The 26,877-nt window shown below is 37.6% G+C and overlaps 1 protein-coding gene across 1 annotated transcript in view; it reads left to right on the top strand.

Annotated features, from left to right (window-relative positions):
* zfand4 (zinc finger, AN1-type domain 4) overlaps nucleotides 1-26,877 on the top strand; it is an 84,269-nt gene that overhangs the window by 38,836 nt on the left and 18,556 nt on the right. Inside the window, exons 3-8 of the mRNA XM_039737951.1 lie at nucleotides 3,874-3,949; nucleotides 4,925-4,992; nucleotides 5,521-5,707; nucleotides 8,638-8,785; nucleotides 17,365-18,516; nucleotides 26,428-26,482. Coding sequence (XP_039593885.1) covers nucleotides 3,874-3,949; nucleotides 4,925-4,992; nucleotides 5,521-5,707; nucleotides 8,638-8,785; nucleotides 17,365-18,516; nucleotides 26,428-26,482 — 1,686 coding nt within the window. The remainder of the gene's footprint in view (nucleotides 1-3,873; nucleotides 3,950-4,924; nucleotides 4,993-5,520; nucleotides 5,708-8,637; nucleotides 8,786-17,364; nucleotides 18,517-26,427; nucleotides 26,483-26,877) is intronic.

Here is a 26,877-nt window from a genome sequence, read left to right as displayed (position 1 = left end):
CTGCCAGCATTGCTGCAGATGGGGGTGTTGGGTTTTTGTATCAGCCTGTCAGTGCTCAGACCATACGCCACACACTGCATCAAATTGGTCTGCATGACTGTCGTCCCAGAAGGAAGCCTCTTCTAAAGATGATGCACAAGTAAGCCTGCAAACAGTTTGCTGAAGACAAGCAGACTAATGACATGGATTACTGGAACCATGTCTTGTGGTCTGATGAGACCAAGATAAACTTATTTGGTTCAGATGGTGTCAAGCGCGTGTGGTGGCAACCAGATGAGGAGTAAAAGGACAAGTGTCTCTTTCCTACAGTCAAGCATGGTGGTGGGAGTGTCATGGTTTGGGGCTGCATGAGTGCTGCCAGCACTGGGGAGCTACAGTTCATTGAGGGAACCATGAATGCCAACATGTACTGTGACATACTGAAGAAGAGCATGATACCTTCCCTTTGGAAACTGGGACTCAGGACAGTATTTCAAATAAACGACCCCAAACACACCTCCAAGAAGACCACTGCCTTGCTAAAGAAACTGAGGGTAAAGGTGCTGGACTGGCCAAGCATGTCTCTAGACCTAAACCCTATTAAACATCTGTGGGGTATCCTCAAACGAAAGATGGAGAACGCAAGGTCTCTAACATCCACCAGCTTAGGGTTGTACTCTCTTTTGTTGCCGTTAGTTTAGACATTAATGGCTGTGTGTTGAGTTATTTTGAGGGGACAGCAAATTTACACTGTTATACAAGCTGTACACTGACTACTTTACATTGTATCAAAGTGTCATATCTTCAGTGTTATCCCATGAAAAGATATAATAAAATATTTACAAAAATATGAGGGGTGTACTCACTTTTGTGAGATACTGTATATAGCTGCATTTTAAAGTGAAGAACTTTTAGTGTCTAAACAAACTGATACGTTTAAATAGGCTAGAAAGTGCAATTAACACTGCAAGAGTTCAGTAGCACTTTTTTATTTTGAATGATCGGTTTTTAAAAATAGAATGTTCAAGTATAAAACAATTTAGCAGCAACACCTGAATGAGGAAAATAGATCGATACAAATAAAATCGCAAGCAATACCAGCAAGTAGACTATAAGAAACAGTGAATGGTTTTCTGAGATCACTTAAAGGAATACTGTCACCAAGAATGATTTCCATCCCCCTAACCGATCCCCCCCGACGCCCCCCAAATTATTACTCACCCCATGTAGTTTGTAGTGGTGGTCAAGAAAAAAAAAAATCATGTTTTCATACAGAATGGAGTTTATGACAAATGATGTGAAAAGTCCACGGTAAAAAGAAAAAAAAGTCATATTACTGGTGCATCTGTTATCCAGTTGTTTCAAAACATGCCAAAAAAAATGAAAAATGTATCTAAACTAAACCCTGTTGGAAAAGAGGATTTGAATTGAATACTCCCCCAATCCATCAAAAAATTATTGGTCCGCAGTTCAAATGGTTTTTGAGCTTCATGAAGACATTTCACTGATGTATATGTATTTTTATCCAAGGTCCTATAGTATTTGGGGATATTTACCCTGAATATATCTGATGTTGGTTTTGCAAAGCAAATGTTTCACCATGTTTGTAACTTTATTAGCTTGTTGTCTTTAAAATGCTCACTTGGTAAATTTGGATTTAAAATTGGCATGCCTTCAAGCTCCATATTTTATCCTATAGGTCCTTTTTATCTTGGATGCCTGAGAAAAGTAAAAAGGGCACAAAAGATTTCAAAAATTAAATAACATTTATTTACAGATAAGCGGCAGCCATAAAAGGAGCCATCAGGTAGATGGAGGTCTGAACATTGGAGGCAGCTGACAGGTACCAACAGGCCAAGTGGAAGCAAAAACTCGGGTGTGAGAGGAGTTTGGTGAGGCCGTGGAAGGGGTTCTAGTAAACTCAGAAGAGGGTTGCATTTTTTTTTTTTTTAAATATATAAATGCGGTGTATGGTAGGCATTGTGCAGTGGAAAGAGATCTTTAGTGACCTTTCATGGGACTCTGATCACTGGAGCTGAGGTTTTTTTAAAAGAAATTCCTCCATGGCTAGGTCTCCAAATGATGCACTTTTTATAAGAAAAGGTTTTGCAACCAAAATTTAACGTCTTGACTACTACAGAAGTGGAACAGCTCATCTTTAAATTGCGGCATCATTGTTATGCATACAGGGAGAAGGCCAATAAGCCATCTTAGCCCAACAAATCCACAAGCAGGAAGTCCGCAATGCAATAACAGCAATTACCAACACAGACAGAGAAATTATTGACCATAAAAATTTTACTTACACATTTAGAGAGTACTAGAAGTCCTTTATATTCTATTCAAGATACAATCTAATGGCCATTAGACCTTACTTATTCTATGTTAATTAATGTTGACTTATTTTTATTTTTTGTGTCTTCTATTTTTCTATTCATTTTGTAAAGCACTTTGAGCTACATTTTTTTTGTATGAAAATGTGCTATATAAATAAATGTTGTTGTTGTTTTGATTCATTACAGATACCACAGCTAGATACTCTTAGTGCTGTGGAACTGGATAAACCTCGTCTTTCAGTACTACTATATGCTATAAACTCACTTCAGAGTGGGAAAGCAGCCGGTCCTGATGACTACCTAGTGGAATTTTATTTAAAAAAAAAAATCTTCAAATAAGTTAGCTCCATTAAAACATCAGATACTTGTACATAGATAATGTATTCACATCCTATGAAGTTACGCATCAAATGTAACTTCTCATCAACACAATTCTTTCACTACTTTCAAGCTAGAAACTTTGCTGAACAGAACCTGCACGATTTTCCTCCCCTTCAACTTAACTTTGTTCCAGAAGAAATATTGATCAGTCTTGAAGACTCTATAATTTATAAAAATATTTTAAAGTCCCTTTTTTCCAATGATCCCAAGGTACAACGAGGAAAGGATCTGTCACTTAATTCAGAAATGAAATGTAAGGAAGCCATGCACAGAATACACTCTAGCTCCATATTCGCAAAGTGTTCATTCAACATAAAATCTTTTATGGAGCAAATTTATCTCATTTAAAATTGTCCAAAATGTTTCTAGGACAAGATTCAGCCTGTTAATGTTACAATTTAGCTCCAGCCTCACTGGGCCACATGTTCTGGGCATGCATCAAAGTAACAACATTTTGGACAAAAATCTTTGCCTATCAAGACAGCCTTGGTGTCACAGTCACTGTGGATTCATTAACAGTGCTGTTTGGAGTACTGCCAGACAGGCCAAAGTGGATAAGGACAAAGAAAATGTAATTGCCTTTACCTCACTACTAGCAGGTAGACATGTCTTGCTCAACTGGAGGAATCCAGTGGGTAACCAATGTTCTATACTATTTTTAAAATTTGAAAAATCAAATTCGCACGTAGAGGATCTTTTCAAATCTTTTTTAAAATCTAGCAGGATCTAATCAATAACATTTTAAAATAAGCTTGCATTTAGGGGAAAAAGGGATACTCTTAAAGACTAGCCTTGGTTGCTAGCTCTCTGCTCTTTCTTTTGAATGGGGGTTGAATTTTGCTTTAAGTTTGACTTGATTGTATATAATGTTACCTGTTTCTAATTAAAATCAATAAAAAAAAAAAATCCTGTGTTCCTGGAGGCTTTGGATGTTGTTGGGCTCTCTGGGGTGACATGTCTGTTCAGCATTGCTTTGAAGTCAGAGACGTGCCTCTTGATTGGCAAACTGAGGTGGTGAACCACAATCTTTACAACATACTGATACATTCCTACAAAATGAAGAGATGCAATTTAGACTGGTGTGTCTCCAGGAAAATGTCTAAAGTAAATAATTGAATTTCTTTCCTTTGTAATGATAAATGTTTTTTGATTTCAAAATATTTAATTTATCTTCTAGGTATTCCTGTGGCACAGCAACATCTGATTTGGAATAATGCTGAGTTAGAAGATGAATACTGCTTAAATGATTACAAGTAAGTAAAAATTCATCATAGTGATCATTTTTTGGGTTCATTCTAAGGCAAAGAACATGGGCACTCACAATGAATTACTGTTTGAAAGAGTATCTTACAAAAGATGCCATTTCAAAACAAGTGTACACAAGTGTTTTACATTTGCTGACAAACCTTGATCTTTCCTGGACTTGCATGGATCATTACCTCAGTCAGTCATTTTCCAACCTGCTATATCCTAACTACAGGGTCACAGGGGTCTGCTGGAGCCAATCCCAGCCAACACAGGGCGCAAGGCAGGAACAAAGCCCCGGGCAGGGTGCCAGCACACCAAGCGCACAGTAGGGACAATTTTGGATCGCCAGTGCACCTAACCTGCATGTCTTTGGACTGTGGGAGGATACTCATTACCAAAGTGTGTCAGCTATATCAGACAGTCTTTTTCATTATTCAAACATTAATGATATCAACTTGAATATATAAATCATAGTTTATTCCTCTATTACTAAGGAAATTTCATTTGTGCAAGGTATTCTCATTTGGGCAGGTTCTATGCTAATTAATTGTTGGAATGTTATATGAACACCTGCTATTGCGTGAGCTGACAGCAGTTCTTGGGACTTGTTTTCTTGTAGAGACTGCAGTGTAAATCGTTTCCACAATATACAAGTAAATGTGAATTGCTTTTTGATTGTTCTCAATTAATTGAGTAATTTAAACATTTACCTGCGCAGACAAATTTTAAGCTGAGAGACGTTTTAGTTTTACAGTTTATTATGTGGTCATTATTGTCAGGTGTATAGAACTTGCTTAGTCTTTATGCCCATTTCAGGCTGCTCCACCTTTTGTAGTCTGAATATGTGAATTACACTACTTGTAATTTAACCATCTTGCTTTGTAGGACTATTCTGTGGTTCACCTAGTCTTAATAAGGTTTTTCACAATAGCCTTTCAAATCTAGCTCACTTATTAATCAATCAGCTTTATATGCCCTAGCATTTCAGAAGGATGCACATTGAAGCTTGTTCTTGCCATGAGAGGTGGCCCCATCAACACTAGGAGAGGTATGTATTCCTAGTATAATTGCAAGCTCTTTCATTATTTATACTGTTGTGCACTTTAAACAGTAATTCAAAGGTTTAAAGTATTTTACTTTTTTTTTTTTGCCAATTGTTGTTGCATTAAAATGTAATTTGCAGAACAAAGTTTCACTGTTTATAAATACTTTTTGCTGCATTGTATTTACTGAAAGAAAAAATATTAACAGATTTTTTTTTTTTGTTCATATGCATATAGAAGCCGGTTGCTTCAGTACTGCAAAACTATGTAGCTATTCAATCACATTACTTCCATATAAATATGTGTGTGTTTTTGTTGTGCTTATGCTAGTTGTAAAGCAACACTGATTTTTTTCAAGTGAAAATTTTTAAAATAACTTGCAATGACCAGCGTATAAAATTAGGACCTTCAGAGATGTAATAATCCTATGTGTACACTAAAGAGTTTAAGTCTATAACTTTGCATTACCGGTTTTGTGTTATATCCTCTGATTGTTATGCAGCTTAATATATATATATATTTTCCTTTTTAAGTCCCAATGGATGACCCAATTAAGGAAATGGTGGATTTTATGGATCCAAATCAGGAAGATATCTGGGAAAAGACAACTTCAAATAAGCAGGTGACCTTCCTTGTCTACCGAGAAGGTGACCAGCTCAATTTCTTTCGTGTTGTGGACCGTGGTGATGGTACTTTAACACCCATGTCTGAATCACTAAGGTGTGTTATCTTAAACAGGCTTTTTTTTTTTTAAAAATAATGTGATTTTACACTTATTTTCCACTTCTTTTGTTTAAAGTAATTACTTATTCAAATGAGTTTTCTGTGTTTCTTCTAAGTTTCAGTTGACTTTTCTACAGTTATCTTTGCGAGTTTCTTTCCTTATGAATCATTGTTAGAACATAAAAAGAAAATACATTTTCAGTAAATCTTCAATAAATATCGAAGTTTGAGTACTTCCTAATAAGGGTGGTACTATTTTCAGCTTCACAGTGCAGCATATACTTTCGCTTTTTGAGTGCTATTGATTTCTTTGTGATACTTCCAGGTTCATAAATACAAATGCTGATAACTAATGTCTGCTTAGCCCTGCTATTTCTTTACTTGCATGAATGAACTTTGTTGAGAAGTAACTTGCACCAAATTAAATGAAGTGGTGCACTCATTTGTCTAATGAACTCGGGAAGGTATATACAGTATCTCATAAAAAAGTGAGTACACCCCTCACATTTTTGTAAATATTTTATTATATCTTTTCATGGGACAACACTGAAGATATGACACTTTGATACAATGTAAAGTAGTCAGTGTACAGCTTGTATAACAGTGTAAATTTGCTGTCCCCTCAAAATAACTCGACACACAGCCATTAATGTCTAAACTACTGGCAACAAAAGTGAGTACACCCCTAAGTGAAAAATGTCCAAATTGTGCCCAATTAGCCATTTTCTCTCCCCGGTGTCATGTGACTCATTAGTGTTACAAGGTCTCAGGTGTGAATGGGGAGCAGTTGTGTTAAATTTGGTGTTATCGCTCTCATGCTGTCATATACTGGTCACTGGAAGTTCAACATGGCACCTCATGGCAAAGAACTCTGAGGATCTGAAAAAAAAGAATTGTTGCTCTACGTAAAGATGGCGTAGGCTATAAGAAGATTGCTAACACCCTGAAACTGAGCTGCAGCACGGTGGCTAAGACCATACAGTGGTTTAACAGGACAGGTTCAACTCCGAATAGGCCCCGCCATTGTCGACCAAAGAAGTTGAGTGTACGTGCTCAGCGTCATGTCCAGAGGTTGTGTTTTGAAAATAAACTTATGAGTGCTGCAGGGGTTGGGGTTGTTATGATCGGTGTCAGCCTGTCAGTGCTCAGACCATACGCCACACGCTGCATCAAATTAATCTGCATGGCTGTCATCCCAGAAGGAAGCCTCTTCTAAAGATGATGCACAAGAAAGCCTGCAAATAGTTTGCTGAAGACAAGCAGACCAAGGACATGGATTACTAGAACCATGTCCTGTGGTCTAATGAGAACAAGATAAACTTATTTGCTTCAGATGGTGTCAAGTATATGTGGCGGCAACCAGGTGAGGAGTACAAAGACAAGTGTGTCTTGCCTACAGTCAAGCACGGTGGTGGGAGTGTCATGGTTTGGGGCTGCATGAGTGCTGCTGGCACTGGGGATGTACAGTCCATTGAGAGAACCATGAATTCCAAAATATACTGTGACATACTGAAGCAGAGCATGATCCCCTCCTTTCGGAAACTGGACCGCAGGGCAGTATTCCAACATAACGACCCCAAACACACCTCCAAGACGACCACTGCCTTGCTAAAGAAACTGAGGGTAAAGGTGCTGGACTGGCCAAGCATGTCTCCAGACCTAAACCCTATTGAGCATCCGTGGGGCATCCTCAAACAGAAGGCGGAGGAGCGCAAGGTCTCTAACATCCACCAGCTTAGTGATGTGGTCATGGAGGAGTAGAAGAGGATTCTAGTGGCAACCTGTGAAGCTCTAGTGAACTCCATGCCCAAGAGAGTTAAGGCAGTGCTGGGAAATAATGGTGGCCACGCAAAATATTGACACTTTGGGCACAATTTGGACATTTTTCACTTAGGGGTGTACTCACTTTTGTTGCCAGTGGTTTAGACATTAATGGCTGTGTGTTGAGTTATTTTGAGGGGACGGCAAATTTACACTGTTATACAAGCTGTACACTGACTACTTTACATTGTATCAAAGTGTCATATCTTCAGTGTTGTCCCATGAAAAGATATAATAAAATATTTACAAAAATGTGAAGCATGTGCTCACTTTTGTGAGATACTGTAGCTCTGTGAATAGTGTTTTGTCTGTGCCTAGTGATCCTGTACTTGGTCAGACTATATTTACACATTATCTCCATTAGAGTTTTTTTTTTTTCGGGGTTCTTCTTCTCACATCTGTAAGGTGCAACTGAAAGAAATGTGAACTGTAATGAATCTAGTGAGAGTAATATGCAGGAAGGTGCTATACAAAGAGCTGGTGTTCCCTTATCTGTCCTCCCAAAGCAGAAGATCAGTTTTCCTAAAATATACAAGTAAGCAGCATGTGGAGATTTATATACACAGCTCCTTTGAGTTAATTTTAATTAGAGATTTATTTGGTTTATAACAATTATATTAAATATTAATAGTACCTTTATTAACATGTGTTTAGCTGATGCTGTTTTTATTGTACATTTGACTTTTGCCTTTCTCATTTAGGACCACATTTATAGGTGAGAAAGTGTGTTCTTCATGACTTTAGTATTCTAAAAGTATTTTAAGAGTTTACAGAGGTACAAATAAAAGTATTGTGAGTTCAGTTTAGTCTGCCTCTGATTAAATAAGTTTACAGGTTTTTCATACACAACCTATTTATTCCAGGGTGGCAGCATTCAGTTTTGCCCATATAACAGCTGTGATATGTAGTATTTTTTTCAAGTGCAATACCTTAAAAAGTGAGATGGGTTATAGTGAAGTCTTGGTCACACCACTCTGAAGTTACTCTATTGATGATAGCATTGCAAATTAGGCAGAGATCACAAAACTGCTTCTGTTTTTTCAAGAAAAAATACATTATGTGCTTCTTATCATATAATAATTGAAAAATGGATACTCTGTTTTTAGTGGTGGATCTGTTTATAATTTATATACTGAAGAGGAGGAAGAAAGTGAAGCTTCACCATCTGGGCAACAGATTATTGAAAATTCGATCACCATGAACAAAATGAAATTGCTCAAGGCAAAGATGGAAAGTATGAACCTCAGCAAAAAGGTATGCAGCACACATTTTCTAAGTAACTAGGTGTGCTAGGGTGCTTGAAGGCTGTTTTCTGCCTTGTGATATGTATTAGTGGCTGTTCAGATAATATTTTGGAAAATCTCAACCAATTCCCTCATTTTCTTTAGTGGGACCTTTACGGCAGTACTTTAAGTGTTTCTTGAATTGAGGACTTTTTTTTGTTAATTTACAAAGGTACTTTTTATTCAAAAGAACTTACAAATCTTACACAAAGTCAGTTGTCCTGTTAATAAAAAGACTTTTTGGGAAGCTTTTTTTTGGTAACTTCTATTTTTTGTTTCAGGTTGGAGGAAGGAATTTATAAATCATTTCCCTTTATTGGGCAGCTTAATATTACCTCTTCATGTGTTAGATTTGACTGTTCCAAAAAAGAAAATAACCAGACCAAGTACTTTCAGAAAGTCTGTAGAAAGAAGAAATGTTATATAAAGAAAAGCCATTTTTGTTTGACTGTGTTCATGCAGCAAGTGGTCTCTTGAAATGCTAAGTTATTAAACGTGTCAAACTAGCCAAAATACTTGGTTTTCTGAAAAAAATTCTTAGTTTGTGGTGGTTGACTGTGCAGGTAAAAATGCAGTACACAATATTGCTTTAACTGGACAGAATAAACTATTTCTAGAATCAAAATGTTTTTGCTGTATCAAAGGTAAATATTAGCTATCAACCACACCATCAGTGTGTTTTAGGTAACTTACAAATAGTCAGTTTTCCAGTAACTTATATATCCCATGTAGCTCATGGCTTTAAAAGACCATATGTGCATTGGAACATGAAGTCAGAATGTTAGCTTAGATGTTTCACCTCATTGTCAAATAAGCCTCAGAATTGACCCTCAGAATTGGCGAAACCTTCCGGTATCCCTTATAAAAGAGTACAATTGGTAGTGAATAGTTTGATCCCTGAAATCTGAAAATCTTTTTTTGCAAATTAAAATACCACCAGGTAATATGCTAGATATATGCATTTGTTGATATTGCATTTTCTTTGTGTCTGGTAAATGTTTGCATCAGATGCACTTCCTGTTCCTCATTTTGAACAGATAAAAGTTCTTGGGGGTAATATAGAGTGCTGTTTTATATTGTATGATTAATAATTAATTTTCCTATACACTCTTCCTTATGACAATCCAAGGTTGTTAACACTGTGTGCCTCAGCTAAATGAACGTATCCAAGCTCGAACTGATGCTGGTGCATGGAAAGCTGGCATTGTCGTCTTCTTTTTTTTATGTTTAAACAGTAATATGTGTGATTTAGCCATTCCAGTTTGTATGTTGTGCATCGACGTATACTAAAATACCAAAAACCCCTTCTCTAGCATAAGCCAATAAAGGGGCATTCGATCCATCACGTGAAAAGTTTTGCCACTTTTCAGTATCAACTTCCTTGTAGATAGTGTGTCCAGGACTTGCTTTATCATTTAGGGGAAAAAAACAAAAACAGACATCTTTACAGAATGGATGATCCTCCCTTTTTACTTATAAGGGCAAATAGATTACAGTAGTCTGGGTTTGTCACTGCATGCCTTCCTCCCCAGCCCCACATTAATCTGTTTATTTTAGTAATCAGTACCACAAACAGCATTTTCTATAGCATGTGTTTAGTGCTGGGCGGTATGACCAAAATTCTATATCACTGAATTTTTCTAATTTATACCGGTTTCACGGTATTCAACAGTATATTTGTTTCCCATGGATGAGTGGATGTGAACCACATTTTCCACTGCAATTACTACAGTAGACTGGCTAAGAATAACCTATTCCACTGTCATGAAAATTGTACATTGTACAAAAAAAAAACATTTTAATGTGCCCACAAGTATTAATACAAGTTTGCATGACCCCATAAAGAGAGAGTTTTCAAGGGGGGTGGCACTAATGAAGAGAAGGAATCACATTGTATGACAGATGCAGTCAAAATATAGAACCTTTTTATTGAACAAATTTTGCAAACAGCTTAAACTAAAATTTTGACAGCATATTTTCAACCATCCAAAGAGGCATTTAGACTTAGTAAAATATCCAGAGGTGCTTGTCAAAAGTTGTATTGCACTGAACATGTCTTAGAAAAGGAATAAATAGTAAATGTTTTTTGCAAACCAACTACACTTTCTGTTAATGTTAATCTCTGTTCACTGACACGTTAAAGTGACTTTTTAACCATCTTTACCATCACTAAACTGCATAATATTTAAACTAATAAATAATAACAATGAAATGAATAATAGTGCAACTTCCAGTAATAATACTATTACTTCAAGACTTAAAGCCCAGGTGCATTACACAGTATTCACCAAATAAAAATAAAATAAAACAAGTGCAACTTGGTGATGACAACTTTACCAGCTGAACCATCATTTAGGCAAATTGCATTAATATGGACCTTGCTTCAAGCTAAGCTACATACATAAATAATAAAACTTCAACTTGCATTTATAATGCTATTTGTGGTATTGCCCTACGGAATCGTATTAGGGCCACGGTGAAGAAGAAAAAATACGGATACGGGGAAGAAAAAAAAACCGACATGTTGACTTTATTCTTGACATTTCCACTTTTAATCTTGACACTTATCTCGAGATTAAAGTCGACATTTCCACTTTATTCTCAGTTTATTTTATAATTAAAGTAGAATGTCATAAACTAAACTTCATCCTAAAATCATTGTTCAATTTACTTGATTTTCTCAAACCCTGTCATAAATTAATGTAGCACATTAAATGCTTAGTGTTGTGTTCCCCGACCCAGTTAATTTCTACGCGCTTCTTAAACTGACTTTCTCCGCACTAAGAGGAGACGGTGGCAGTGATCACCGCACAGATTACATTCATTTGATGATATTCCTGCTCTCTGAAAGTTTAGAATGCTAAGATAAATACTTGATATAATTTTCAGGATGAAATGCATTAAAGCACATATTAAACATGCACGGTAGTGAGGCGGTAGTACTGCTCCCTCGCAGTAAGGGGACCCAAGTGTACGTTCAGTGTAGAGAACTTTATGGCAGGTGTGACGAGGCTCCAAAAAACTTGTATGAATGGGTATTGCACAGGTTTAACTTAAATATTGTGCAAATGTTGGGTTTGTGATCTGGTGGTCGGAGATACGAACACAGAATTCAATGGAATAGCTCTGTGCAGAGCTATAGCGCGTCTTTAGTGAAAACAGCCGTGTCAGATGGGGTTGTATGGATTGATTCTGAACGCGACTGAGAGAATGAAAAGTGAATTAAAAAAAAAAGCTAACCTTTACAAGGATCATAAACTGCACCGGCTGTTACAGACTGAAATCAAATGTATGCTTTTATTCTAAAACAGTAAGACAAGAGCAGTTTACTTCTCAAAACGGAGGGGCGCAGGATCGAACCGCGACCCTTGATTCAAGCGGGGCTGAGTCTATTGAGCCATGGAGTCAGTTACAGTAAACTGGTGTCAATGTCGCATGTTAAGGCGGCTTTTTGTTTCTGCAGTTATATGTTTGAATAAAAGTGCAATTGTGTTATTCTTGTGAAAATGTTTCTTTGCTATTTGGACTTCAGGCTTCATACATTATATAGTTTATGCCTACATTTTGTCATCTACTACTAGAATATAAAAAAGTTTCTGTTTTAACAATGTGTTGACACAGATTACTGTAGAAACGGAACAGACATGAAATGCGTGTGTTCCAAACAACGATCTATTATTTCCACTCTAAAACTCCACTTCACTCCCAGATACTCAATCAAGGCCTGAGCTGAGAGAAGTTCGTGCACGTTCTAAATTGGTGGGGGGATGGAATAGCCGGCTGCTCCAAGCTTGTCTTTATCAGCACATTTAGAGAACAAAGGACGCTGGCGGAGAGGTGTGAAGGGATTTAAGAAGCAGTTTATGGTGGGACGGAATTACGAGTTTTTTCGTAGGCTCTGGTAATTCTAGTGTTAATAGAGGCATGTTTCTCGTGAAGATGAATCGCCATATGCAGCGTGTAAAACTGTTTGCGAGGGGTATACCATGGGATCCTTAAAACATTCCTTTACAACTCATGTTAAAACACAATGAAGTGAGCAGTCTTTAAAAAACGAGTTTTCGGTTACGACACACGACCGCGTGCAGCATAGCAAAGTGTTGTACACGCTACATACAGCAATTCGCATCCGACAAACATGCATCTTCTTAGATGCTCCTGCACTTTGTACACACCCACCTCGCTACCTGTGCCTGTGTTTCATTACCGTCTCACCTGCTTCACCAATGCAGGCCCTACAACAGTCGAGACGCTCTCTCAGCAGCTGACCTTCTCTGTGCCTGACCGGTTCACACAGAGGCACCACACGACGAGGCAGGACTATCTAAGAAGAGGCATGTTTGTCGCGGATATGAATCGTTGTATGCAGCGTGTGAAACAGTTTCTGAGGGGTTTCCCATTGTCTTAGACCCATCGAAGAAAAATCATGTCGCAGCTGTGAATCACTGAATGCAGTGTGTAAAACACTTTATCTCAGATGTGAATCGTTGTATGCGTCATGTAGAGCAGTTTGCGAGGGGTATTCCATTGTCTTACAGTTGGTGGGCGAGTCTGTGTTAGTTGCTCTTGCAAGCGGGCACATGACCACGCACTGTGTTTGCTTCTAGAACGTGGGTGGACGTGACAGCACCATTTAAGAAGATTCACATTTGTCGCGGATGTGAATCGCTCTGTGCCGCGTGTACAACGCTGTATTGTATGTTACCCTCTCCAGAGTTGTATCTTTTCATTCACCTACAGTCGTATACACAATGAAGTAAGCAGTCTTTAAAAACCAAGTTTCCGGTTACGGTGCACGAGCGTGACCATAGCAAACTGTTTTACACGCTACATAGAGCAATTCGCATCCACGACAAACATGCGTCTTCTTAGATGCTCCTGCACTTTGTACACACCCCCCTCCCACATCGCTACTACCATGGTCGGGTGTCTTTGTGGATTATATATGGAAAGGCAGCCAAAACCGCACAGAGCAATGAAAAGTCTACGTGAGTCACAGGTGCATCTGGACTGTACAAAGACAATGAGCGGGCAGTGTATACTGGACGAGAAATCAGCAGACTAGCATGATGGAGGGAGCGGGGTGGATGTCCTTCTCCTCTCTTCCCGTTCCACCCTCCGTGCCTGAGCGCCGCACGGACGATTGTGTGTTGGTTTGTTCCGTGCATTGTTACAATGTTGCTTTTCATGCTGATTTATTACATTACCAATTTTTCAAATGTTAATTTTCTCCCTGTGCTTAAAAATCATTAAAATAACGGCCTGATTATGAGGCGTATGGTACGCCGCGGGTTGGCTTATATATATATATATATATATATATATAATTCACTAAGGCAAGACACCCATGGAAAGCAGGCCGGAAGGGGCGTGAATTCACTAAGCCGCCGACAAGTAAGATACCTATGGCGCACGCAGGGAGGAGCCACGGCCACCAACTCCAAGACCATTGGAAACGACAACTCGCAGAGCCACGCCCACCAACTCGGGCGCGACGACACAGAAAGAACGGCGTCATTTATATTCGTCTGTCGTAGAGGCCTCATGTACCTCTAAGCCACCTTGACTGTTCATAGAGGCATGTTTCTCGCGGAGTCGCCATATGCAGCGTGTAAAACAGTTTGCGAGGGGTATCCCGTGGGATCCTTAAAACAATCCTTTACAACTGAGGTTAAAACACAATGAAGTAAGCAGTCTTTAAAAACCAATTTTTCGGTTACGATGCATGACCTCGTGCACCATTGCAAACTGTTTTACACGCTACATACAGCAATTCGCATCCGCGACAAACATGCGTCGTCTTCACTCACGGACAATTCTATGTTGCTCTCTCCAGCGTTCCATCTTTTCATTCACTTACTGTTGTATTCTCACACCAACCCGTTTTAGACAACTGTGTCTTTCCAGAAGTGTTTAGCATTCAATAAATAATTTTTCATGAGATTGAGCGTGTGTCTACTCGGCGCAGAGAGGCATGGGTAAGCCGTTGAACCCCATTCGGGCTGCAAACCATGGAATTCCCACGAAGTGCGACTCATACGCTCCCACTGGTTGCATCCCTATCCTTTGTGCACACCCCCCTCCCACCTCGCTACTACTGTGGTCGGGTGTCTTGGTGGATTATATATAGAAAAGCAGCCAACGACTCAAGTGACGAGTTGGAGGTGGGCACATGAGCGGGCAGTACATACTGAACGAGAATTCAGCAGACTAGCATGACGGAGGGAGCTGAATGGACGTCCTTCTCCTGTCCTCCCGTTCCACACTCCGCGCCATGCACCCCATTCCTTCGTCTAGCAAGAGAAGGCGCGTATTGCGGTCCGCCAGTTTTCAGACACGGACGATTGTGTGTTGGTTCGTTCCATGATTTGTTACAATGTTGCTTTTCTTGCTGATTTATTAAATTACCGATTTTTCAAATGTTAATTTTCTCCCTGCGCTTAAAAATCATTAAAAAAAAAAACCAGCCTGATTATGCGGCGTATGGTACGCTACGGGTTGGCTAGTTCTAAATGTTCAGGGAGCAGAAATATCATGAAGTGAATGCATTCTGTATGGCGATCGCTGCCGACACTTCCTCAGTACAAAAGGAAGTCGGTTTAAGAAGTACGTACTGATTTAACATGGCTCAGGGAACACTTAACACAAAGCATTTAATGTGCTATATAAATTATGACGGGGTTTGAGAAAATCTAGTAAATTAAATATTCACTTTACGATGAAGTTTAGTTTACGATGTTCTACTTTAATGACAAATTATGAGAATAAAGTCAACATGTCGACTTTAATCGTGATATAAGTGTTTATTCTCGACATTTCCACTTTAATTTAAAGTCAACATGTCGTCGCACTATTACACAGTATCCAGGTACATTACACTGTATTGAATAAAAATAAAACAAGTACAACTTGGCTTGTGGTAGTATTATCCAGTAGTATAGAAACAGTATTCAGTGATTTGAACATAATGGTCCACATCCGACCTTTTAAAACCAAAGTATCACCAGGCAATGGACGTGACTCCTTTTCTTCGGCAAAAGTTCTTCTGTGTCATCATGTTCAACTTTATCGTCTGCTACAGCTTCAGTTTCGGAATGTTCTCTGTCCATTTTCACCGCGCAATACCTCCACTTCCGCATGTACTCCATTGCATGCCTATTTAGCAATGTAGCAGTGAAAAAGAGCCCCCACACAACACCTCCACTAACGCATGTACTCCGTTGTATGTGTTTAGCGGTGTAGCAGTGAAAAGGTCCCCCCCTTAAATACTTTCCTGCTGCGCCACGTTCCGAACGTTGTTTAGGCAATTTAAACCGGTGTTGCAGTATAAGAATAATCCATATCATAACAAAAATAAAAAACGGTTTTCAGTGTGAACCGGTATACCGCCCAGCACTAGCAGGTGTTATGGCAAAGCGTGTGGACAAAGAGCATACTAATTTAACCTTCCATCCAGCTTGTTTTCTTTATTCTCCGGGATTAATAAATTGTATCAAAGTCAGATCAATGCTATATAACTAACACCAGGGTATTCCAAGCTGAATGTAACTTCTTTCCAGGTAACTTAATCTGTTTTGTGTTTTATCACTTCCCCATTATTTGGATTAGGAATTCTACTGTTTTGGGTTATGGTACAAATCCTGGAAACATCTCATTTACATAACACTATCTTTGTGCATTCCAAGAAATCCATCTATTCCAGTATGCATAGCATTTTCTTTTCCTCTGTGCATGATTCACTCCAAAACTGAAAGTAAACTGCAATTCAGTAGGTTGGGAGTCTATACATCAATTTCAAAGGAATCATAACTTAGAGGAGTCAGATGGAGTTTTATTTGAAAAGGTTGCACTGTCTCATAAAAGTGCCCTTGCATAAAAGGTGGAAAACAATCTTAGAAAAACAGCATTTATAGAACACTTTGCAATTCAGATAAAAATTTGCGGTGTAAAAGATAAGCGAATACTGAGTATTTTATCTTTGAGGGCTTCATATATAAAATATGTGCTATGTTTTTTTCTGTAATGCTAAGATTCAGCAAGACGTAGAAGTGTCTGTTGTGATTGACTAGAGCAAAGGGAAAAACTGCATTTAAAGGATTCCTAGGGTTCTAGACAGTCTGTTTTAAATAATTTTAAGTAATTTCATTGGTAAAAAAAAATAACCAGGCAGTCAGAGGAAACAAATTGAAAATAGAAGCTCTAATGCAACAGAAGAGCTGAGAGTAGCATTACTGAGACATTATCATGTTTTTATAAATGTTTTGAAGATTTTTATATCTGTTTTTTTCTTTTCACAGACTTTTGTTGAGGCTTAACTCCTGTATTTACTATACTACACAATTTTAAAGGAATCTTTTCTTTTTTTTTTTATCCCCCAAATTAGTGGAGTTGGTTAATGTATAATTAAAACCTTCTCTTATTACATCTGATTTGTCTAGATGGTTAGAGCCTTCATGATTGCTGTTCAAACTTAGTTTTGTTTTTAGGTGAGAAACACCAACAATCTAAACAGAAAATACATTTATTTTCAATGGTGTTTCTCTTTTACAGCCCAAGAAGACTGCCAAAGTGAAGCCAAGGCCCCCCATTGGTCCACGTGCCTCAAGTAGCCCTATGAATACTGCTCGTCAGCGCCTTTTTCGAGTCCTTCCTCACATTGGCCAGTCCTTGAATCCTGCATCATGTCTACCTCCAGTAGGTGACCAGAATCCCTCAGTTGCTGCTTCATCTGTACACTCACCATTGTCAACACTTACTTCATCTGGCAGCAGCACAGTTCCTTCTTCCAGCTGCTATCTGCTAAATGAAGAAGAAACCTGGAAGTGTCCTGTGCTTGGATCACCATTGACCAAAATTAGATCTCCTCCCAAAGTGTCACGGGTGGAACTTGGAAATTCAAAACTTTTAAGAAATTCTCTTCCTCCTTTAACCTCTCTAGAGGACAGGGAGGAATGTGACATCCTAGAAGAGACACTAGACTCTCAGAAATACTCCCTACAAATTGAAGATGATCTTGTGAGCAGTACCCATGAGGATCCTTTTGCTGTGGTAAGTGAAAGCGTTGCTGACTGTGATCCAAGTTCAACTGTAAGCATTGAGCTTGAACACACAAGTAAAGGACTGGGATCAATAGAAGAGGATGCAGTTTTACATTTTATACCTAAGGCACTGAGCTCTGATTCTATGGACACAGGAGTTTTGAGTACTGACCAGACATCATTAAAGGCCGTTAAAGTGTTGGCTGGACTCCAGTATCCGTCACAGCTGAGCACTATTGGAAAATTACAGAGACTTCCTAAACCTTTTGAGTACAGTGCTAGCCTTCGGCCTCATATGGCCCACACAATGCTGAAGTCTGGGGAGCGCTCCAGCATGCCAAGTGCTTCTCCTATTCGAACTCCCAGATATCGTGGTGTAGCAGTGGACTCTACAGGCAAGCGGCCCAATGTTCTTTCTAAAACGGAGGCAAGAGACATAACCGAAATTGCCAACAAGGCTTCTAAGGAGCCTCTGGGCTCCGTAAATAACCTAGGCCTTTTGGCTTCGCTGGCTCGAAGCTCGAGTGGAAACACTTCACAGAAGAATTTTGGTGCGAGTGGTCTGTGTGCAACCTCAGGAGTCCTTCCCAACAGCCTTCATCTCTTTCAGGAAGACCTGTTAAGAAAAATGTCACCAGCTGGTGACACTTCTAGCTCTGCAATGGTGAGTGAAATATTTTATTTTTTCTTTAATAGAGTCTTAATGCTATTGTTTGTTTTTCTCATTAAACTAAACTTATTTCTGCCATTCTTTCAATATACATGTACATTGTTTTGAATGACATTTTCTAACTTTATAGAAATCAAAGTGTCTCCTATGAAACAACTTAGTCAGAACTAAATTTATGTGCCATAGCAGGTTTTTTGTTTTTAGATGTCAGATGAAATGTTGAGTGGTATGTACTTATTTAAGAACTGTTCAAGTAAATGCTGCTATACCAACCAGCAGGTACAATTTCATACAAAGGAGTATAAGGGACTCATTTTGATGACTGAAAAATATTGTTTCTTTCAGTAGTTTTATAGTATGAGATGACTGTGTCAACCTTCAACTTCTCAATTCCAGTAGTTTTCCCGCTTTAATAACAGTACTCTTTCTATTTGCGTGATTCAAAGTTTTTTTGTTTTACTATTCTGTAAATGTGCTGTTTATATCTAGTTTTCATTTTGTTCATCTTTAAAGCTTATTATATGACTATAATATTTTGCCATTACATTGGAATGACAAAATGAAACAGGTGATGCTTTGCAATAACAGTGGGAATTGCCAGGGTGGTGATCCAATAATTAGATTATAGCACAATGTGTGGGTGTGTTTTTTTTTTTCTCTTCAGTATATTAAGTATATTACACTGAAGCTGAGGTTTAAATTGTATCCCTATAGTCGAAAATGTTATTCTTTTGCACTGTACCAAACCTCCGAAATTAAACTGTTTTTTCTCCTCAATATAATACATTTGGATTTAAAATATTTTGGTAATCTACACAATAAGACTGAATATTCAGTTACTGTTTGCTATACACACATTGGTACATCAACTGATGTTTGCCCAGAGCTAGAATGAGTTGAGCCCTTAGGTTTGTAGTAGGGTTTTAAACCACGAGTTGATATTTGAATTTTTCTTGTTGCACATTATTCTTTTCTCAAAACATTAAAGTTCCTTCTTTGTTAATGAGGTGGGAATCAGGTCTTGTGATGCTTCACTTCCAGTTTTCTTTTGCTGCTTGAGTTTCCTTGTAGCTCAGATTTAGATTAACTTTTGCCACTTAGAACAGGGGAAAGCCAAGTGTCCACAGAAGCTTTATTATGATGTGCGATTTCAGCCTAGGTATTTTGCTTATTACTTGCAACGCTACAATTGATTGACCACCTATCTAAATTGCAAATGATCTGATCAGTGATAGGTAATATGGCCATAACATGACAGATTGTACTTTATTTTTATTACCACTGCTGTATGCTATAGCATAGTTTCTCGTATCTGTATACTGTAAGGCAGGAAAGTGTTAAATTCCTGAAATTTTTCCTTAGTGTATCAGTACTATAGTTTTACAAAAAATATTGCAGTACTCTTTAGTAGGGTTCTTTTCTCCTTCCTCTTTTTTTCTATAGTGGTGATGGTTCCTGTCTGTGAGACCTTCAATTAAATCCGTTAATTTTGTTCTGAATATGTTCTCTTAGTTGACAGTATAACACATTGATGCAAGTATCATTTGACTAAATACTAACAGTATAATCCAGGGGGTTCCCAAATTGTATGTATTTGGGTTTTTTTTTTTTATATATAAAGGCGAGGCCTACCAAATTGGATCTCTGCTAACAGTAGTCACACAGCTGGATATGGGATAACAGTTGACCTATCAAAATAAATTCTTAACTACAGTAGACTACCAACACACACAGTCTCCTCCACAATTATTGGCACCCCTGGTAAAGATTATTGGGGGAAAAAAAAGTTCTTAAAAATTCAACTTTGGTTGAATTACCTTAATCTTGCACTGAAAAATAAGAAATCTAATCATTACCTGAAGTAAGTTTATTTTGAGAAAAATAATTCCTCTTCAAGAAATTATTTTTAACATAACTACACGTGTGATGATTATTGCCTGCCCAACTCGAAACTTTTTTTACCAGCTTCCTCTGAAAATAAGAGAGGATTGAGTCATCTCCTATCTTTTAAGGTTGGAGAATACAGAGCAGGGAATCAGAGACCATTCCTCTTTAAAATGCTCTGAGGCTAGGGATGTGCACTGGCAGTCGGTTGCTGGTTCGAATCCCGTAAATGTGAAAATGGACTCTGCTCTGTTGGGCCCTTGAGCAAGGCCCTTAACCTGCAATTGCTGAGCGCTTTGAGTAGTGAGAAAAGTGCTATATAAATGCAAAGAATTATTATTATTAAAATATCTTTCCAGATCATCCAGTGTCCAAGGTCCTGTATTGTGCACTGTCCTGTTCAGCTCACCCTACAAGGTTTTCAATGAGATTAGGTCAGGAGACTCTGGCAGCCATGGCAGAAATTAAACTTTGTGTTCCTTTTAACCATTTTTGTGTTGATTTGGACATATGTTTTGGAGGCAGCCAGATTTAAACTTAATCTCCTAGTTTTTCACGAGTTCCATGATAATCATGCACTCTAACAATGTTCCTAGGGCCTGTGGAGAAAAGGCAGCCCCACAACATCACAGAAAGTGCACCATACTTGACAGTGGCCATCAGGTTCTATTTCGCATATCCATCATTCTTTTCACGCCAGATCTAACTTGAGTCACTGTTACCAAAAACGCAATTTTCATTTAATTTGATGATACATGCTTGCAATTAAAATTTCAGCAGCATTTAGTAAACAGGTGCTTATTTTTGTGGTAAAATGACAGCAATGTTTTTTTTCAGCCATACCTTCCAAATAATCGGTTGGCATGAAGGTAATGTCTGGAAACTTAGTGACCCAAACATGCAACTTTTTTATTATTGCCCAAACAGTAGCTATTATGTGCCTTTCAGGTGAGTCACATTTTTTTATATGAAGGTCAACACACTTTTCTCGCATTTGAATTGTGTTCTTTTATCTCTTATTGATGAATAAATATTTGTCCTTATTGTGACCTTATATTTATACCCCAGTGAAGCAGGAAGTCCTAGGTTGCTGCTTGAAAGTTTCAACACACTCTGATCATCTTAGAAACATAATGTATTGATGGAAAATGCTTTATTACATTTTGTCCATAAGAATTTCTAGGGGTGCCTATAATTGTGGCCCATGTGTTTTTTTTTTGATGAACCAATTTTTTTCCTTCATTGCAAAATTAAGTTAATTCACTAAAGTGTATTTTTGTTTTAAACACTTTTTACTCCTCTGTACTAGGGGTGCCAATAATTGTATGTGATCAAATGTTGTTTGATACCTCCAAGTAAGGGATTCTCAGATTGTATGCATTTGGGGTTCTCAAGGTGTGTGTGTTTTTTGTTTCTTTGGCATATCCTTTTCCAGAATTGAGTGTTTCGAAACAACCAACCCCCTGATTAGGTGCAGACAACTAAAGGTGGTGTTTCTTAAATCCTCCATCCCTTATATTATAATTTTACTTGTTCAGGCATCAGTATGTTTAAAATAAAATTAAACATAAAATTAAGCATAAAATTTACATACAGTGGTGCCTCGTATTTTGAACGTTCCATAATTTGAACAGCAAATTTGACCCGAAGTTTGAATGATGCTTCTACGTTTGAACTACGAGTGCAGTGAAAAAATGCAGCAACAAATTGTGCTTAAGCAGCAAGCATAAATGTAAACTGTTGTGTGCCTAAATTGTTTCACTCTCACTGTGAAACCATCTCTTGCCTTGCGCTTACGTTTTTTCAGTGCTCTTTTCACTTTATTTTTGGTGGCTTGGCATCCAAGAAGTGTGGAAGCACCAGAGCCAAAGCGGACCGTTGTAGTGTTGATAAATGAGGTGATAAAGGAACTTGCCGCAAAGCATGTTTATGGAAAGTGACTTCCCTTCCAAATAGTAACCTTTCTGCTCCTCTCCACCAGCCACACAGCACATTTTATTATATAGTGTTTACATGTTTTATTTATGGTTTTTATTATTTATTATTTAGGGCTTTAATTGTGTTTTACCTTAAATTGTGTATTTGCTGCATCAAAATGGGTAATGTTTTTGTTCAGGGAATTAATTCATTTTCCATTAATTCTAATGGGGAAAATTGATTCGGACTTCGAACATTTACTTCAAATGATCTCCTGAAACGAAGTTTGAAATATGAGGCACCACTGTACTTTTAATATGCAAAATTATTCTGCATGCTTGTGAATTCAGATCAAAAGTAGTATTCACAATTTACATACTTCAGGTTAAAAAAGTGCAAAATAATGCAAAAGCAATTACTGCTCCTGTATTAATTTTTAAGGAAGGATGAAAGCTCCTGAACATTGACAATCCCATCTAAAACAAAAGCTTTCCATTATTGATTAATATTAGTAAATACTGAAATGTAATGTTAGATACATTTATTAATAATAAATATTTGTCTTTGTTCCTTGTATATTCTTCTGCATTAGTCTGACAATCTCTACAAATATTTAAAAAAATAATCATACACTAAAAATGTTTACCAAAGCTAAAAATATTTGTAACTTTTTGTGGATTTACCAGAGAGAACAAGAGAGAGACTTTGCAAATTTCTTGTTGAGTGGAAAGGGGTGAGAAAGACAACACTCACTTAAGATGTTTTTCACAAAAATCCTTGTGTTTTAATGCATTGTTTCTGGGCAGTCTGGGGTATTTGCAAAGTGGTGGGGAGTGAGAAGGTTGGATTTACCTCTGGCTCCAACTAAGTAGTGAAAAAGATGGGAGTGAAGTCTCACAACACTGTGTGTGTATGTTCTGTCTTTCCCCCATGTATCACCTGAGAGCTGCTTATGTATCTCACAGCTTGAACTTGCAGCTCTAGTCAGTAACTACACTGATACTGGGACTAGTTCAATTTTTGTTTTAAACATTTTCCTCTAATGCAAACAATTGCAAGTCTGTCTGATCCCAGTGTAATATGGATTAAAAATGATCATGAATCGGACTTTGTTTTGCCTTCATTCCGCTTGCCAAAAGGATATCTGTTAGTCATTTAAAGATCAGTTTTTACAAATCACTTTTCTTTTGGGAACTGGGTGATTCATCTTCTACTTTAGGTTCCTGAAATTCTAATTTCATTGCATTGATTCATTAAATTGCTATGAAAGGATTGATAAAAATCACTTTATCACTTTTAATACAATGGCTGTAGTGTGTATCTGTTTGTGTGTGCCATTCTGGTTGCTATGTCTCTGTTATACGCATGACATTTGGTATGGGATTTGTACAGGTTTGGGGCACATGTGAATCTAAGAAAACGCTCCACATGGTGCCACAATTCAGGTTCTCTAATACAAATGCAGTCTTTTAGTCATGTTGCTGGTGAAAATAAGTTTCTTTACATTTTTGACAGTGTTACTTTTGATAAGAAAGCAGTCTCTTTCTAATATATCGCTTTACATTTTTTTGCAAGTTTTGACAGTTTATCATTTATGTATAGAGCTGAATTGCAGCATTCTGGTAGTAAATGGCCCAGTAGACAATCCCTTCTAACTAACTGTCATGCAGAATCTGTGTAGATCCAGAGTGAAGGCCCATCATTCATCTTAACCTGACTTTCATGATGCTTATATGCCAAATATATTCAGATCTATAAAGAAGCTGTTTAATATAACAAAGGAGTTAAATGTTCTTTGAATCTAACAAAAGCAAATGATCTACAGAGAAACCAAAAAGTGAGATTGCATTAAAGTCTGTTACAGGAATACTCCACTCAAAAGTCTTGAAGTGATTGAGGGGGAGAGGCAAATTTTCAATTCAAAAAGTATAGTATTATTGGAATGCCTTTGTTTTTGATATGCACTACTTTTTCCAGTAGTAACTATTAATACTATTTTAGCAAACTGTGCATGTGTTTCTTACATTGTGAGCACTACAATTAGATAATGGTCTTGTGAAATATGGGACACGAGTAACACACACATTTTGTTTATTTTGTTTTTGCCATGGACTTTTTTTACACATCATTTTTCACTGCACAACATTGGTCATCATTGGTCAACTTTTTTCTCCCCATCTCTACAAACTACTTTTTTTGCTGATCTGTCCTGATTTTCCTGATTTCACTTTGAGTGGAAATGTTATTGCCCTTTTTTCCCCTTTTATAATAGCATGCTGTATGACCTTTCACACTACAAGGCAAAGCTTGCATCATCTCCATTTACTGACAGTTAACATAAAAAAAAATCATATCAGCTATATTTCTTAGAGGCTGCACTGGGTCTTTTTTAAATGCACTTTCTCATACGACTGTATTAGTCACAATTAAGTGACACTGATACTAACTCAAGGAGGTCTCATGTTGTACCCTTTATGATCACAGTTGGTGAAAAATAATGATCAAAAGCCAACTGTGATCAGCCCTAATAGACAAAGGTATATTCCTGTGATCACCAAAAAATTGAAAACAGGAGTTGCATGCTCTTTGTCTATGCTGTACCTGGCTTCAATTAGGGCATGTTTGTAACAGAGGCTGTAACAACCCTGCTACTGTAGAGGATAATCTAGTGCTGAATGTACAAGTGTGGAGGGCCATCCATAACAGAGTGAGTATCCCGTTAAATCCAGCCTTCCTAAAGGACAACAAGATGCACAAGAAAGAAACTGTCTGTAAAAGCAAAGCATCCATCTTGTTAAAGAAACTGGTTGCTTGCTCAAGAACTTTCCAGTGGACATATTTGTATACTAGAATAAGAACACCACTGTGTGTAAAATGCCAAAAACTGTAATTGGCATTGGGAGCCGTCACAAGGTGCAACTCAAGCCAAGTGAGAGAAATTGCTCTGGACAAAATAACACTACTGTGCTTGACATCCTTCCACATGTGCCAGAGAAGAACTCTCCACGGACCCTGAAGAAATCGGAACATAGTCATCTCTATCCCTTAAGACTACAGGAATCCAAAAGTAATAAGTATCCACCATAATAAAATGATTAGCGTCTGTCAGGTTGCTGTCTATGTCATTCCAAAAGAGAGTGCAGTAAAAACATTTTTAGTAATAAAATGAATTGCATGTATCATTCCAATAGATGGTGCATAACAAACATTTACACTGCTTTTATGAATCCCATACCAATGGCATATACTGTAAGAGGGATTTGCATGGTGCACTGCAAACGTTCACACCGAGGTCTGTGTTGATTACTTTAGATTTCAATCTGTCTTAGATGGGTAGCACAATTAGTATTGCTAAGAATTTTAATTTGGAGGCTGTGTTTGTAGTTACAGTAAAAGTAAATATATTTGCAGAACTCGTATGAACACATTTAAACACCAGTCCTAAGTTAATGTTCCCTTGGGGAATTAATTTGACCAAAATTAAGATAATAAATATATATATATATAATAATAAATATTGATATGTCTATGCCTTGCTCTATAGGAAAGAGGAGATAAAACCAAGCTAACATAGATGTGTATTTTGGTGGTATTCACTTATTGTCCATTTTTTGGCATTTACTTGCATATATGCTCCTTCTTTTATCCTTGTGTTATAAATAAAGTGTACTAAATTCAGTCTTTTGTTGAAAAAAATCTCTGATTGTAGTTCAAACACAAGAGTAAGTAAAGATGAATTTCTCTATGCCTTTGTCAATTTATGAACTTTGTCCATAAACTAAAAATCTTTACCTCTCTTAAGATCTGGTGCCCCAGCTGGAGCATGAAACAGACATCCTGCAAAGTCGGGCAAGCTTATCTGCTAGCTGAAGAATGAAAATTTCCAAGTAAAGAACAGACTGACATCTGTTTAGTAATTCTCATTTTAACTACCGGGTTGCTCATGTTACATGAGTGTGCTATGCATTTAAATGTGTTGTACATTTTTTTGAAAGAAAACTATCAAGTGTACTAAATATGCTATTCATATAGCAATCTCTACCTGACTTTCAAGAAACCTTGTTAATGAGACTGATTTTTTTGGCTACCGTCTCTCCCTTTCAGGTTGCTAATGGCCGTTGTTCCAGTGGAGGCACATCTGGCTCATTAAGAAGAGTTGGTAAGTGTAACACAATCTGTATTTGCCTAATTTGACATTTCTTTTACCTTCTGTCAAACTCAGTCTCTCTGTGTCTATTTATTCTTTTTCATAATAGCTTAATTTGTCCAGTGCTATACATTTGTAAATTTTACTGCTAGGAATGGCAACAGGAAGCAGAATTGGTTCTAATTAGACAATGTAAGAATTTATTAAATACGTAGGCATTGTTTCATCTCTGATTTGGAATTTTTTGGGCTGTGCTTTAGAAAATTGTATTACTTCAAAAAAACAAGACAATCAAAACCAATTCCTGTTTGGATAATGGTTTTAGATTTTACTTTGAACTTACCCATTTCTTTATTTGAAAGGAGAAGTGATTAAACTTCAGTCATACTTTTTGTAATCCTGTGTCT

Source organism: Polypterus senegalus, chromosome 1 (assembly GCF_016835505.1).
Source record: "Polypterus senegalus isolate Bchr_013 chromosome 1, ASM1683550v1, whole genome shotgun sequence".
NCBI lineage: Eukaryota > Metazoa > Chordata > Cladistia > Polypteriformes > Polypteridae > Polypterus > Polypterus senegalus.
The sequence above is the reverse complement of the archived record's forward strand: the minus strand, read 5'-3'. Positions and strand labels throughout refer to the sequence as shown.